At 34.6% G+C, this 16,924-nt stretch overlaps 2 protein-coding genes across 3 annotated transcripts in view; one reads left to right on the plus strand and one right to left on the minus strand.

Annotated features, from left to right (window-relative positions):
* Positions 1-16,924, plus strand: part of REEP5 (receptor accessory protein 5) — an 806,416-nt gene that overhangs the window by 135,123 nt on the left and 654,369 nt on the right. The gene's annotated exons all lie outside the window — the stretch shown is intronic.
* The window catches only part of YTHDC2 (YTH N6-methyladenosine RNA binding protein C2), an 86,826-nt gene that overhangs the window by 55,556 nt on the left and 14,346 nt on the right, over positions 1-16,924 (minus strand). For both annotated transcript variants that reach the window (XM_050793033.1, XM_050793034.1), the window contains 6 exons: positions 11,948-12,114; positions 10,895-10,997; positions 9,514-9,670; positions 6,149-6,256; positions 4,231-4,379; positions 2,830-2,965 (listed from right to left, as the gene is read on the minus strand). In XM_050793033.1, coding sequence (XP_050648990.1) covers positions 2,830-2,965; positions 4,231-4,379; positions 6,149-6,256; positions 9,514-9,670; positions 10,895-10,997; positions 11,948-12,114 — 820 coding nt within the window. The remainder of the gene's footprint in view (positions 1-2,829; positions 2,966-4,230; positions 4,380-6,148; positions 6,257-9,513; positions 9,671-10,894; positions 10,998-11,947; positions 12,115-16,924) is intronic.

Genomic DNA, 16,924 nt, shown 5'->3' on the forward strand with positions numbered 1-16,924 from the left:
TTCTACCAGAGGTACAAGGAGGAGTTGGTACCATTCCTTCTGAAACTATTCCAATCAATAGAAAAAGAGGGAATCCTCCCTAACTCATTTTATGAGGCCAACATCATCCTGATACCAAAGCCTGGCAGAGACACAACTAAAAAAGAGAATTTTAGACCAATATCCCTGATAAACATCGATGCAAAAATCCTCAATAAAATACTGGCAAACCAGATTCAGCAACACATCAAAAAGCTTATCGACCATGATCAAGTGGGCTTCATCCCTGGGATGCAAGGCTGGTTCAACATTCGCAAATCAATAAACATAATCCAGCATATAAACAGAACCAAAGGCAAGAACCACATGATTATCTCAATAGATGCAGAAAAGGCTTTTGACAAAATTCAACAGCCCTTCATGCTAAAAACGCTCAATAAATTCGGTATTGATGGAACGTACCACAAAATAATAAGAGCTATTTATGACAAACCCACAGCCAATATCATACTGAATGGGTAAAAACTGGAAAAATTCCCTTTGAAAACTGGCACAAGACAGGGATGCCCTCTCTCACCACTCCTATTCAACATAGTGTTGGAAGTTCTGGCTAGGGCAATTAGGCAACAGAAAGAAATCAAGGGTATTCAGTTAGGAAAAGAAGAAGTCAAATTGTCCCTGTTTGCAGATGACATGATTGTATATTTAGAAAACCCCATTGTCTCAGCCCAAAATCTCCTTAAGCTGATAAGCAACTTCAGCAAAGTCTCAGGATACAAAATTAATGTGCAAAAATCACAAGCATTCATATACACCAGTAACAGACAAACAGAGAGCCAAATCAGGAATGAACTTCCATTCACAATTGCTTCAAAGAGAATAAAATACCTAGGAATCCAACTTACAAGGGATGTAAAGGACCTCTTCAAGGATAACTACAAACCACTGCTCAGTGAAATAAAAGAGGACACAAACAAATGGAAGAACATACCATGCTCATGGATAGGAAGAATCAATATCGTGAAAATGGCCATACTGCCCAAGGTAATTTATAGATTCAATGCCATCCCCATCAAGCTACCAATGAGTTTCTTCACAGAATTGGAAAAAACTGCTTTAAAGTTCATATGGAACCAAAAAAGAGCCCGCATCTCCAAGACAATCCTAAGTCAAAAGAACAAAGCTGGAGGCATCACGCTACCTGACTTCAAACTATACTGCAAGGCTACAGTAACCAAAACAGCATGGTACTGGTACCAAAACAGAGATATAGACCAATGGAACAGAACAGAGTCCTCAGAAATAATACCACACATCTACAGCCATCTGATCTTTGACAAACCTGAGAGAAACAAGAAATGGGGAAAGGATTCCCTATTTAATAAATGGTGCTGGGAAAATTGGCTAGCCATAAATAGAAAGCTGAAACTGGATCCTTTCCTTACTCCTTATACGAAAATTAATTCAAGATGGATTAGAGACTTAAATGTTAGACCTAATACCATAAAAATCCTAAAGGAAAACCTAGGTAGTACCATTCAGGACATAGGCATGGGCAAAGATTTCATGTCTAAAACACCAAAAGCAACAGCAGCAAAAGCCAAAATTGACAAATGGGATCTAATTAAACTAAAGAGCTTCTGCACAGCAAAATAAACTACCATCAGAGTGAACAGGCAACCTACAGAATGGGAGAAAATTTTTGCAATCTACTCATCTGACAAAGGGCTAATATCCAGAACCTACAATGAACTCCAACAAATTTACAAGAAAAAAACAAACAACCCCATCAAAAAGTGGGCAAAGGATATGAACAGACATTTCTCAAAAGAAGACATTCATACAGCCAACAGACACATGAAAAAATGCTCATCATCACTGGCCATCAGAGAAATGCAAATCAAAACCACAATGAGATACCATCTCACACCAGTTAGAATGGCAATCATCAAAAAGTCAGGAAACAACAGGTGCTGGAGAGGATGTGGAGAAATAGGAACACTTTTACACTGTTGGTGGGATTGTAAACTAGTTCAACCATTATGGAAAACAGTATGGCGATTCCTCAAGGATCTAGAACTAGATGTACCATATGACCCAGCCATCCCATTACTGGGTATATACCCAAAGGATTATAAATTATGCTGCTATAAAGACACATGCACACGTATGTTTATTGCAGCACTATTCACAATAGCAAAGACTTGGAATCAACCCAAATGTCCATCAGTGACAGATTGGATTAAGAAAATGTGGCATATATACACCATGGAATACTATGCAGCCATCAAAAAGGATGAGTTTGCGTCCTTTGTAGGGACATGGATGCAGCTGGAAACCATCATTCTTAGCAAACTATCACAAGAACAGAAAACCAAACACCGCATGTTCTCACTCATAGGTGGGAACTGAACAATGAGATCACTTGGACTCAGGAAGGGGAACATCACACAGAGGGGCCTATCATGGGGAGGGGGGAGGGGGTATGGATTGCATTGGGAGTTATACCTGATGTAAATGACGAGTTGATGGGTGCAGCACACCAACATGGCACAAGTATACATATGTAACAAACCTGCACGTTATGCACATGTACCCTACAACTTAAAGTATAATAATAATAAATAAATTAAAAAAAAAAAAAAGAATCTCTGATTTAACACAGTATTTATTTCTACTATGCTATGCTAGTAAGAAGATCCTGATTTGTGCATTTGAAATAAAATAAATACTCCTAAAAAATAAAATTTTTGGTTGTGCAATTATTGGTAGTACATACATTTTGAATTAAACTATACTTCCACCATAAATAACTGCAAGGGTAAATTTTTAAAATTAAAATAAACTTACCACTAACATTTTCAGTTAAAATGAGATGAAAGACCTGAGCAAAGGCATCAATATCTTTATGTAGCCATATATCAGAAAGACAAGCATCCATTTCCTTTATTAACCATGGTTCAAGGCAATTCACATCTTTTTCAGTCTACAAAAAACAGTAAAAATCATAAATTATCACAAATTACCTAACAATTTATGAACATTTGCTTGCAAAGAACATAAGATGACCACAATGGCCATAAGGACTACTAATCCTATGACACTACATAGCAAAGGCTTTGACATAAAAAAATTTCTCATTTCATCACAAACATTATCACTCACAACACGGTATCTTGTCCTTATACTTAGCTTTTATCTGAGAATGAGTTTGTCAACAAAGGACTATCATCCAGTCACAATGTTAATTGTGCTTCCAATATGATACTGTTAAATGCACATACACCTCAGTAGTTCTCTTTCCCAACTGCACATCAAGGGAAGTAGCACCTACAGCTTTTTAATACTGATGCCAGGTCCCACCCCAGAGCAAGTGCATCAGAATCTCTTGTTGGCAGGGTGTCAGATTCCACAGGGCTTTAAAAGCTCCTCAGGTGACATAATGTACAGCCAGTCTTAAGAACCACAAATACACAAGGTCAAAATGCTGTTTCATGACCCAAATAAATCTACACTATATGTTTTTACACATAGCATGTTATAATCCTATAAGCATATAAGATACATATCATAATATATATAGTATATTTAGTGTGCATATCCATAAAGATGTTAAATAACAATTTTTATTATCAATTTAAAAATATTCCTTAAAAGTACTTTTAAAAATTCATGTATAGTTCATTTGGATACATTACAACTTTAAACACTGGTAGAAAACCGCAAGCATATCTGCATTATATACTGTCACATGCTCAAAAAAAGGGTAAATTATCTTTTTAAAGAGTAGAAAGTTGCTCTGAAAAATTGATTGTAGTCTAAAATAAACTAAGAGAATTACCATTCAATTATACAGTAAAAAATTATAATCTCTTGGCCGGGCATGGTGGCTCATGCCTATAATCCCAGAACTTTGGGAGGCCAAAGCGGGTGGATCACGAGGTCAGGATCACGAGACCACCCTGGCTAACAAGGTGAAATCCCATCTCTACTAAAAATACAAAAAATTAGTCAGGCATCGTGGCGGGCGCCTGTAGTCCCAGCAACTCAGGAGGTTGAGGCAGGAGAATGGCGTGAACCCGGGAGGTGGAGCTTGCAGTGAGCAGAGATCACGTCACTGCACTCCAGCCTGGGCGACAGAGTGAGACTCTGTCTCAAAAAAAAAAAAAAAAAAAGTATAATCTCATAAAATGATCTTTAACCTACACAATTTTCACACAAAATATCAGTGGGAAACCAGGGCGATCATACCAGCTGACTGAAGACAGCGTCACCACCATCATCCAATAAGTCATACTCGTCAGTCACATTTGGAACAGTTCTCTGCCTCTGAGATTCAGGCTTGAAAGTATTTTCTTGAGCTGAGTACCATTCTGTAAGTGTGGTTTGTTGTTTCTCTTCTAAATTAATTATCAAAGAAAGAATATGTAGACAAATCTTTTCCTTTTTGAAATGTATTCCTTTGTTTAAATAAATTATGTGAATCTGGTATCTCTTAAAAGTTGGCCGTATTCTGTAGTTACTTTTAAAAAACATATTAAGAATATTCAATAAAAAATGTGTTATGCTGAAACACAAAGATACATGAAACTGCTTGAAAACTTCATTGATATGGTTAGGCTCTGTGTCTCCACCCAAATCTCATCTTGAATTATAATCCCCAGGTGTTGAGGGAAAGACCTGGTGGGAGGTAACTGAATCATGGGGGCGGTTTCCCCCATGCTGATCTCATGATAGTGAGTGAGTTCTCATGAGATCTGATGGTTTTATAAGCATCTGGCATTTCCCCTGCTTGCACTTCTCTCTCTTGCTGCCATGTAAAGAAAGTCCTTGCTTTCCCTTTGCCTTCCATCATGACTGTAAGTTTCCTGAGGCCTCCCCAGCCATGCAGAACTGTGAGTCAATTAAATCTCTTTTCTTTATAAATTACCCAGTCTCGCGTAGTATCTTCACACCATTGTGAAAACGGGCTTATACATTCATGTATTCATCTATTGTTCCAAATCCTACTAATAAGTTTACTTCTAAGTAAGTCCAGAATTAAGAGTATTTTTATCCATGTTATAACTATTGTTTAAATCAATGACCAAAATTCATACAGCAGTTTGTAGAAAACCATTTGTTGAACTTCTACCACCGTGCCAGCTTTTTGAGATACAATTATATATAATTTTCACTTTCAAATGTTTCAGCTGGACATGGTGGCTCATGCCTGTAATTCCACTTTAGGAGGCTGAGGCAAGAGGATTGCTTGAGGCCAGGAGTTCAAGATCAGCCGGGCCAATGTAACAAGACTGCGTCTCTACAAAATATCTAAAAAATTAGCTGGGCACAGTGGTCTACATCTCAAGAGGCTGAGATGGGAGGATCCCTTGAGACTAGGAGGTAGAGGTTGCAGTGAGCCTTGATTGCACCACTGCACTCTAGCCTGAGTCATAGAACAAGACCCTGTCTCTAAAAAAAATTTTTTTTTAATTTTTTTTTTTTTGAGTTTCAAGATCTAGGAGTTTTACAACTTACATATCAGTAATTCAGTGCTGCCCAGTGAAATCAGCATTGCTGATTACATTTTTCAAGGGGAGAATCCAAAGGAGTTCAGATTTTTGTCCAAGGGCATACAGAATAAACAAGGTATCAAAGCTTGAAGCCAAGTCTTCTATGATGAATAATGAAGTTAAAATTAAGAAAAAGAAATCTGAACCCTAATTCAACAGCTGAAATATAAGTCATTACAAGAGATGTATTAACAGGCAAATAATGCTAAATTCAAAGTAAATCAATGAAATCCCATAACATCATCAAGATTTGGAAAACTCAACATCTTATCAAAGTTGAGTTTATTACTCACATACTACTTTTTTCACTCCCTCCCATTCACTTCCCAGTCCTTCACTATGAGATATGCTGTGGGCAGCCAGCATATACTCTTCTACCTCCTTAAAAGGTGGCTGAATCTTTGGATACAGACACCTCCTCAACTCTGGCATCCACTTTCAGTTCCTCTCCATAGAGTATAACTTCTGGACACAAATCGGAAAGCAAAGGTATATTTGGGACAATATTCTAATATAATGTTAAACAATTATACACAAGAGAAAAACACTTTCAAGTGTCCATGGAGTACTCCAAAGTCATTATCAACAGTAATTTCTTTTATTAAAAAATTTACCTTGCTGTTTTTCCTTTTTGTACTTTAACATTTCTTTGTTTGTATATCCAGTTGTTCTTAAAATATCTTCCAGAAACATTTCTTTTACTTCAAATGGTCTTCCCTGTACTAAATAATTTTTTAAAAAATTACTCAACTTGCATCTTAAAGAAAATGCACATAAAAACATGAGAATACCAAGTTAATAAACCTGAGTATAATATCCAAAAGCGATCTCATAGTTCAAGTGACTCCTATAATATTGTCCTTTAACTATAACTTTGACTTACAAACAACTATTAGACAACTGTTCATGTGCTTGGGTTTTTTCCTCTAGTGTTTACTATCCACTTATCATGTGTCTGGCATTGATATCATCTGTATTATAAGCAGAAATGGTAAGACAAAATAGAGCTATTTCCTGTTCCTGGAGGCAAGCTAGCAGAAGAGACAGAAATTAATCCAAAAATCCGGAATATAAATGTAAATACAGAGTTGTGAAGAGTCCTATGAGATGCAAGTACAAGACACCATGACAGTATATAACAGGGGGGATTTGACCGCATCAAGAAAAGTATCCTCACTAAGAAAATGAGAAACAAGAAGATAAACAAAACAACAAAGCTATATGAAAAAAGAAAAAAAGTGTATAATGATGATGAAAAACAGCATGTGCAAAGTCCCTGTGCTGGAAAAGAGTTTCAAGGACCTAAAGGTGTTTCAAGGAACTAAAAGGCCAACTTACTTGAAAAATGGTGGGAGTGGATTACCTTATCGTTCAAGATGAGGTAAGAGGAAAAGATAAGTCTTACTAAGGGTTTATGTTTTTATCATGAGATAAAGGTCATTCAAAGATTTAAGCTCAGGAAGGTGCTCGACATCATTAGAATTCTACTTCAGAGAAGACCACTCTGACTGCAATATGGAGAATGGATTTAAAAGATAGCAGAATGGCTATATCAAACCGAGTAGCAGTTACTGCACTAGTTCAGGTTAACCTGAATGAGATTAATAATAGTGAAAACCAAAAAGAAGCAGACAATTTCTAGAGCTAGTCAGGAGGTAAAATCCATAGGACTCAGCATTATATTGGATATAGAAAAAAAATAAAATAAGAAAGTGTCAAATATAGTCCTTGGACGTCTGGCTTGCAAATCTGAATGATAATGTCATTCTCTGAGGTAAGAAAGAAAGCTGAAAAGAACAGGTTTGCTGAAATGGGGTTTGGTTTTAAGCATGTAAAATGAGAAATGAGCTTTCAATTAGCATATGTACAGATCTGATGTCCCTGATCACCCAAGATTATTACGAGGAGTTAAGAACTTATAGGTTTGTGATTCAGGTGATTAGGTCAATGGTAGTATGATTAAGACAGGTAACACAAGAAGAGAAATAGGTTTCACAGAAGAGATGAAGTATTCGGTTTGGATCATATTAGAAATATCGAAACCCAGAGCTCTGGAGAACAACTGAAAATAAAGATTCAGAAGTCATCAGTGTAAAAGAAAAAAACAGAAGCCCAGGGCATGAATGAAAGCTTCCAGGGAAACTATGCATCTCCAATACCTAGTACAGTATAGCACAGGGCAGGAAACAAGACGGTGGGAATAGTGGGAAAGGAAGGAAGGAAGGAAGGAAGATGGAGCGAACAGGAAAAAAAGGAAACAGATCAAGGGAATAATTCTAGAGAATACCACTATTTAAGCACCATGTGATAGAAGAGAAGCCCACAGGGCAGACTGAGAAAGTATGGGATATAATGAAGAATGAGGTTCAGGAAGCAGCAATGCTATCAAATGAATTACAGCATCTGAGCATTTCACAAAAAAAAAAAAAAAGAGAGCCAACCATAAAAGATACCACAGAAAAGCTAAGTAAGATTTTTGCCTAAAATTTGAATATTAGATTGGCAATTAGGTTAATGTCAAACAACAATGGTAAACATTCAAATAAATAGCCCTACACATTTCAGAAATGTAAATCATTTCAGCCTTTTGAAAAGTAAAATGGCAAAAGCTGTTAAAATTAAAAATAGATATACTCTTATTTAGCAAATTCACTTTCAGAAATCTATCCCTAGAAATCCAGTATATCAGGATATACGTAAAAGAATGTTCATTGTAACATTGTTGGCAGGGGCAAGGCGGGGGATCTAGAACAAACTTGAATGTCCAAAAATAAAGATATGGTTAAATAAGTCATAGTACATCAATATTATGAAATACTTTATTATGCGGCTGCTTAAAATAAAGAACTAGATACAAAGTTACTAAACTGGAAAACTGTTCATGATAAAGCAAATTGAAAATAATGTATTAGCCATGTGCTCATTTTTATAAAACCAATTTTTGTAAATGTTATAAATGTGTATATATTTGCATACATTTTTGTGAGCATGAAGAACGAATATATATAACACTGTTAACATCCATAAATCATAAATCCATAAAACCAATTTTTGTAAACATTATAAATATGTATCTATTTGCATACATTTGTATGAGCACAGATTAGGTAAGAATGAATATATATAACACTGTTAACATCCATAAATCAGAAAACTAGGACATGAAACAAGGATGGGGCAACTGAACTTTTTCTCTATATATTTTCGTATTATTTCATTGAAGTAAACACAACTTTTGTATTTTTGGTTTTTTTTGAGACAGAGTCTCACTCTGTCGCCCAGGCTGGAGTGCAATGGCACAATCTCGGCTTACTGCAAGCTCCACTTCCTGGGTTCACACCATTGTCCTGCCTCAGCCTCCCAAGTAGCTGGGACTACAGGCGCCCGCCACCACGCCTGGCTAATTTTTCATATTTTTAGTAGAGACAGGGTTTCACCATGTTAGCCAGGATGGTCTTGATCTCCTGACCCTGTGATCCACCTGCCTCGGCCTCCCAAAGTGCTGGGATTACAGGCATGAGCCACAGCGTCTGGCCTAATTTTTGTATTTTTCGAAGAGGAATTTATCATTTTTTTAAAGACTGGTGGCAAAATCAGTTTTTAATAAAGGACAAGGGCAAACGTTGTTTTAGCATTTTCAGAAGTGAATGTGAAGTAAAACATGGGAGTATAGACTACTTTTTAAAGATATCTACCAATAAAGGGAAATAGTTATAGGACAATTTAAGACAGAACACAAAGTGAAAATAAAGCGTATTTCCTTTTAAGGTAAGAGAATTAGGCTCACTACACAATACCAAAGAGCTGTTGATAGAAAAGGAGAAGTTGAAATCAGAAAGAAGTACTATTAAGCCTATCTCGGGGGAAGAGTAATAGATGGCCTCTACTTCAGAACATTCCCCAGTTTCTATTAGGATAAATAATGTCCAAAAGTGTTCTTTCACAAAAATTAGAGAAGAAATCTGACAATTTAACTTACTGTATATCACTGGACAACTTCCAAAATATCTTATAAAGAGATTCACATCCAAGGCAGCACTAGAAAGAATTAGTTTCAAAGTTGGGTGCTTTTGCAACAAATCTCTTAACTTTGTAAGTAAAAAATCACTAAATCGATCCCTTTCATGCACTTCATCCTGTAGTAAAGAGAAATAAAACCATGGAACAGTTAAAACATTATTGATGACTAAGTCTTTAAAACAATGGCACTACTGGGTTTCACACTAATTCAAATTAAATGTGGACAAGGCCAATCAACATTCATGAAAATTTTGTATTACAGGAGTTTCAGAAATAATTAGACATCAACAATGAAATGTAGATGACAAAGTAAAGTTATCCCTTGGCATCTGTGGGTGAATGGTTCCAGGGCCTTCCCCCATGCCAAAATTCATGGATGCTCAAGTCCCTGATAAAAAAGAAATGGCATAGTATTTGCATGTAACTTATGCAAATCCTTCCATATACTTTAAATCATCTCTAGACTACTTATATTACCTAGTACAGTGTAATGCTAGGTAAATAGTTACACTACATTCTTCAGGGAATAACGACAAGAAAAGTCTGTACATGTTCAATACAGATACAGTATTTTTTCAAATGTTTTCAACCTGCGGTTGTTTGAATCCATAGTCATGGAATCCACAGATACAAAGGGCTGTCTATATTGCCCTTTTTTCCCACAGAATATAAAACTACAAAAAATTATAAGTCCAATTTAAGGTGCTTTTAATACATAAAAAATCTATTTAAATATGTTTCTTTTAGCATCAGAGCTTATGAAGTGCATCCTTTGGTTTGGGTAAGTTTCTGAAAGCTGCTTATTCCAAGCTTATAAAACTTAATCTAATTTTTTTCTGACACAAACTAGATAAAAGGTTAGAATTCCTTAATAAAGAGGTAAACTCATCAACTTAGTTCATCAGCAGTTAGTTAATTTAGCAGCTTAACCATGGAGTTTATAAGTATATCTCTATCATTGGGAAATATATATTAATGAAGGGATCAAATGACCACGTAAAGAGATAAAAGAAAACTCCCCTTTTTTTTGAGAACTCTAAGTACATGCATCATTTTCATATATGAAAAGCACATTTTTTAAAACTACCTGCTTATTTTCCCCCAATAAAGCCAGATGGTTTTATTATTTTTGTAATACAAAATATTTCTAATAATTATAGACAAAAAATAACTTGATCATTATAGCCTGTTCAAAAGAATAAGTTGGTTCTCTTTTCCACCCTATTCCAAAAATGTAATTATGTATTCAAATTTTTTGAGACTACCCTGAAATGGCATATGTATTTAAATTTTAAGCAATCTGAGTTAGTTACATATGACAAATTCACCAATATTCTTACCACGATAACATGTGTCACAGTCGACAACGTACTATCTCCTGCCATCAATGTACGAAGCAATACCCCATTAGTACAAAATGTCAGAAGTGTCTTTGGAGAAACCCTTTTTAAAAAAAGCAAAATAAAGTGCACAATTGCAAGTCTTTCATGTAACTAAAACATAATCACATTAAATGCTGGCCTAGTACACATTTTAATAAATATTACTAATATAATACTGTACTGGTATGTACAGTTTATTAGTAAAGCTATATGGTTTTGCAGTTATGTGAGACTGCCTGACAATAGCCTTTTATATTAAGTGATGTATTTTGTTAAAGAACCTAAGCTGCTCCAAAAACAAACAAAATCTTAAGTACTTTTTGCTTGCAAATAAAGTATGTTACAAATGGAATCAGATTTTGTATCATTACTGAGAACAAAAAAAAAGTACTACTTGTCAAGAAGGCATTACTAATACTACAGGCTGAGTATCCCTTATTCAAAATGCTTGAGACAGAAAGGGTTTTAGCTTTCAGATTTTTCCACATTTTAGAATACCTCCAGTTGAGCATCCCAAATCTGAAAATAAAAAATCCAAAATGCTCCAATGAGCATTTCCTTTGAGTGTCATGTTGGGACTCAAAAAGTTTTAGATTTTTGAGCATCATGGATTTCAGATTTTTGGATGTAAGATGCTCAATTTATACTACTACTGATAATAAATTCACTCATTAACAGTTATTGAGCGTTCACTATAAACCTCACATCAAACCTGTACTCTAGATGCTTTTCTTTGACTCATTTTACAGATGAGGACACTGAGGCTCAAATAAGTAAAATAACTGATCACGAAACTATGAAATGGAATTTTTATCTACGGTTCAAATCTTTTTCAAACTCTTCATTCAAAACTTCTCTAGATTTAGACAAGACTTCAATATCCTGATTTAGACTTACTTGGAGCAAAATGATCATCTAAATTTTCAACTAACACATCTTCTATTTTTAATGAAATATACATAGTCTTTTTTAAGCATGATAAAAGAGAAGATAGATGAGAACTGTTTTTACCTGCTTTCTAATCGGATCTGATAACCAATTGTTTGACCAATCCTTTCCCTTCTCTCTGCGGCAACTCTTTCAGCCACAGCAATAGCTGCCAATCGTCTTGGTTGAGTACAAAATATACGGCAAGGGATACCATTTTTAAAGCAATCATCTAAAAGGAACTGAGGAATCTGAAACAAAAGTTTTAAAATACTATAAGATGACATGATCACATACTACAAAAAATCTAAGTGAATCAACTGAAAAACCGTTAGAACTCAAGAAGTTCTATAACAAGTCCAAATATAATCATAAAATCAACAACATTCATGTAACTAGTAATAATCGCTAAAAAATGTGATTTGAAAAGATCTTGCTCACAATAGAAACTAAAGCTAAAATATCTAAAATCAAATATATCCAGGAATATTTAAGGTTTACGTGAAGATTATAAAACGTTACTGGAAAAACATAAAAGAAGACCTGAATATATAAAGAAATATGCCATATTCATGGATGGGGATAATCAATGCTGTAAAAATGTTAACTTCTCCCCAGATTATTCCATAAAGTCAATGAAATAAAAATAAAAATTCCACTGGGATTTTTTAAATGATGAAAAGCATAAAAAAAAAAAAAATAGCCTATAAACCAGGATTGTAGATACTTTTTTGTAAATAAAATTCAAACAGGTTGGAAAGATTTAAAAATCAAATTCTTACCTACTCCCTACCACCAATGCCCTTATATCTTCTCCATAAAGGTAACTACTGTTACTTATGAACTCATTCAAGAAAAAAAATGTTTACACAACCCAGAATATTTGTATATATAAGCATGTTTTTCATCCATGCAAAGAGATGATTGTACTTAATGTCTGTAATTTGCAGTTTTCACATAACATACCAGATCTACCTAGCCCATTTTAACAGCTACATATTCCACCTCGTGGCTATGCTATAACTTAACAAATGATTAAACATTTAAGTAATTTCCAGTTTTTTAGGTTTGTTACTGATGTTGTTGCTTGATATTATAAACAACACTGCAGTAAACACCTGTCTCCACAGAGTTTTAGAAAGATATATGTACTAGCCGTGAAATCACTACTAGTGAAAATGCTGAGTCAAAGAGTACACAAATTTTTAATTTATATGAAAAAATTATCAAATTGCTCCTCAAAACAATTTATACTCCTACCAACAAAGCAACAAAGCAGAAGAGCTGCCTTCCAACACCCATACAGATACTTGGTATCATCAATTTTTTAATTTCTGCCAATCTTAGAGTTAAAAAATATAATTTATTTTTATTTTTTTAACTGTGAGTAAAAGAAAACATCTTTTCATGCATGTGTCAGCCCCTAGGATTTTTTTTTTTTAAACTTGACTAGTTCCTCCAGATGTAGGAGTTCGGTCAGGATGGTGAAAGAAATTGTAAAATTATAGGAAATAAACACAAACCCTCTTGGAAAGTCTGGGGGTTTGCATAAAGTGGCTGAAGGCAGCTGAATTCTCTTAAAAACTGAGCTCATAGATACATAGGAATGTAGAGGAGCTTATCTAAATAGCTTGTTTACTCATGTGGTCCTAAGACCAACCTTTAATCAACCCCCGTGCATTTGCTCTCTACTCGGGAGGTCGGCAATGTCAATTACCCTCTAGTGGTGTCTACTCAAGACCTTTGTCATTTAATCTATACTGAATAAATGTGAGCTTTGCTGGCTGATGGGGCCTCGGCTACAGCTCTTTACAGTACCTTCCTTGGTGTCGGTGAGTGGCCCAGACCCTCAGCCTAACTGACAGGCAAAACATCTGTGCCAGTATATGTCTCTCATCCATCACTGGGTCAGGGTCTGCAGGTCGGAACCCCGCATCCAGAAGCATAAATGCATAAGTACCACCAAGAAATATTTTAAAAGAGAAGATAAATGTATCATTTTCAAACTACAGAAAATCAATGATATCTTCTAAAAAATCCTAAAAGAAGCCAGAGCAGGGGAAAACCCTTACCTACAAAGAGCAAAGGTAAGAATTACAACCAAGTTTTCCTCAGACATTATTTAAAGAGCGGAGAGAAGAGGTGAGAGGAGAAAAAACAAAAACAAAAACACCATCCTAGAATTCTGTACCTTGCAAAATTATCCTTCAAAAATGAAGGAGAAATGAAGACTTTATCAGATGAATACAAATTGAGGGAATTTGTTGTTAGTAGACCACAGCCTTGCAAGAAATGTTTTTTGTAAGTTCTTTACAGAGAAAGAAAAATAACATAGGCCAGAAACTTGAATCTTCATAATGAAAGAACACTAAGGAAGGAATAAATAGAGGTAAAAAACTAAATTTTTTTTAACTTTTATTTTTTGTATTCTTAACTGATCTAACACTTAACAATTGGATCAAAATAATAATAGCAACAATGTAGTTGATTATGTATATATCTTATGTGTGTACATGTATGTTGATGTATGGTTACATATAAGTAAAATGAATGACAGCAATGATACAAGGGACAGGAGGGAGGAATTAGGGTTATTTTTTTATTTAAGGTACTCACACTACCCGTAAGGTGGTATAGTGTTATTTGAAAGTGGACTTGGTTTAGTTGCAAATGTATATTGCAAACTCTAGAGCAACCACTAAAAAAGGTAAAAGATAATGAAGAAGAATATCAGGCTCACACTGTAAACAACAAAAAGCAGAATCCTGATGCAGGAATAGATAATGAGATTAAAGATACATAAAAAAAATTTTAGCAATAGACCCTGGTACTATAGAAAGTTAGTATTTGGTCAAAAATAGCATCTTAAATCGGGTCGGGGAGTTTGGAGGGAAGGACAGATTGTTAAATAAAAGTTATATCTGAACTGGAAATAACATGAAGAAAAAGTAAAATTCCTACCTGATATAATACAATAAAATAAATTTCAGATGAATTTTTTAAACAATATAAAAGTATTAGAATAAAATATTTATAGAAAGAGCCAGGTGTGGTGGTATGCACCGATAGCTCCAGCTACTTAGGAGGCAGAAGCAGGAGGATCCCTTGAGGCAAGAGTTCAAGGCTATAGTGAGCTATAATCAACTCTGTGAATAGCCACTGCACTCTAGCCTGGGAAACATAGTGATACCACACCTATGAATAAATAAATACAGAAAATGTCCATTAATCCACTCTTAACATGCCCCAAAGCCCTAGAAAAATATTGACAGATTTGACTAAAAATGTAAAACTACTAAACAAGATACCATAAACAAAGGTAAAAAGTAAACCAAAAATTGGGAGAAATTATTTTTAAGATGTTTAACGGTCAACAGGCATGCATCTATAATATATAAACACTCTAAAAAATAAATCCAAAATTATTAAGCCAAAAAGAATAAAAATAAGGAACTCATACAAGATAAACAGATAAGAGGCAAATAAAAGATAACTAAGAATCAACAAAATGCAAGTTAAAATATTATTTTTTGCTGATCAGCTTGATAAAGGTTTAAAAAATTATATCCATTCTTGCCCAAGCTTTAGAGAAACAAGAACTTTCAATACTTTCAATACGGTAACATGTTAACTCTTTTTTAGAGTTATGGAACAATAACTAGTGAATCTAGCTGTTAAAATTTTTAACTGCCATATCCTTGATCTGGCATTTCCACTTTTAGGAAACTTATCCTATTGAAACATTCCTACAAATAAGCAAAAAAAATTAGGATACAAGTAAGTACAATATAAGAGAAAGATTCCTACTCTATCACTTCTTAGCTATGTTAACTAGAGTAGATTAACATCTATAAGTTTTAATTTTTATTCCTCATCTGTAAAAAGATAAAACCTACATGTCTTGGAGTTACTGAGAAGATGAAATGAGACAACTCTTATATAACCCAACAAACAGTAAAGTGTCATTTTTCACCATTGTTTATTATCATTACAAAAATGTTCAGGAATACTATGCAGTTGTTTAGACAATGAGGCATATCTACAGGCACTGACTTGGAAACATATCCAAATCTGTTGTGAAAAAAAATCAAGACGCAAAATTATATGTTCTTAGCCTATGTTAAAAAACCAATATATAACAACGCTGTAAAGAGAACAAAAACAAAACATACAAACCCCACCACCACCACTACCACCAAAAACAGAAAAACAAACAAACAAAAATCCACCAGCACATATTTGGATATTCTGACAGTAATGCAGTGATACAGGGTGGCAAGAGAATTTAAAATCTTTCATTTTCTGGCCAGGCATGGTGGCTCATGCCTGTAATCCTGGTACTTTGGGAGGCCAAGGCAGGTGGATCGCTTGAGCCCAGGAGTCTGAGATAAGCCTGGGCAACACGTTGAAACCTCCTCTCTACAAAAAATTTAAAAATTAGCTAGGCATGGTGGCATGCACCTATAGTCCCAGCTACTTGGGAGGCTGAGGGAGGAGAATTGATGAAGCTCGGGAGGTGGAGGCTGCACGCCACTGCACTCCAGCCTGGGTAACAGAGTGAGACCCTGTCTCAAGAGAAAAAAAAAAAAATCTTCTACTCTCTATAAAATATTTTCCATAATGTTCAAGTTTCACACAATGAACACAAATAAGAAAAAAAATTCAAACAGCACTTAACTTCCTAATACCATTAAAGGTAAGATAAAATACCACTTACATTCTGTTTTATATTTCAAAGAATAAAAATATTAGTATTTTAATTAACTCTTTAAATACGACAAAATTATTTCTCAGGTTTGAACTCATTAAATTAATAGTTTCTTCTTAAAAAGCAGAGTATAATATTTAACTACAAATTAAATTCTAAAGTATCCTTTCATACCTAGTAAAATGATATACATAATTGTGAAAATAGGCATCCATAATTCCAATATATAGATATCATTAGCAAGGACATTCAAATAATTTAAACAAAGACCTATTTATTACATTTTGTTGAAACTTCCTTAATCTCTATTCTACATAATTAGAACTGCTACAATTAATACTTAATGGCAAAAC

Source organism: Macaca thibetana, chromosome 6 (assembly GCF_024542745.1).
Source record: "Macaca thibetana thibetana isolate TM-01 chromosome 6, ASM2454274v1, whole genome shotgun sequence".
NCBI classification, from domain to species: domain Eukaryota; kingdom Metazoa; phylum Chordata; class Mammalia; order Primates; family Cercopithecidae; genus Macaca; species Macaca thibetana.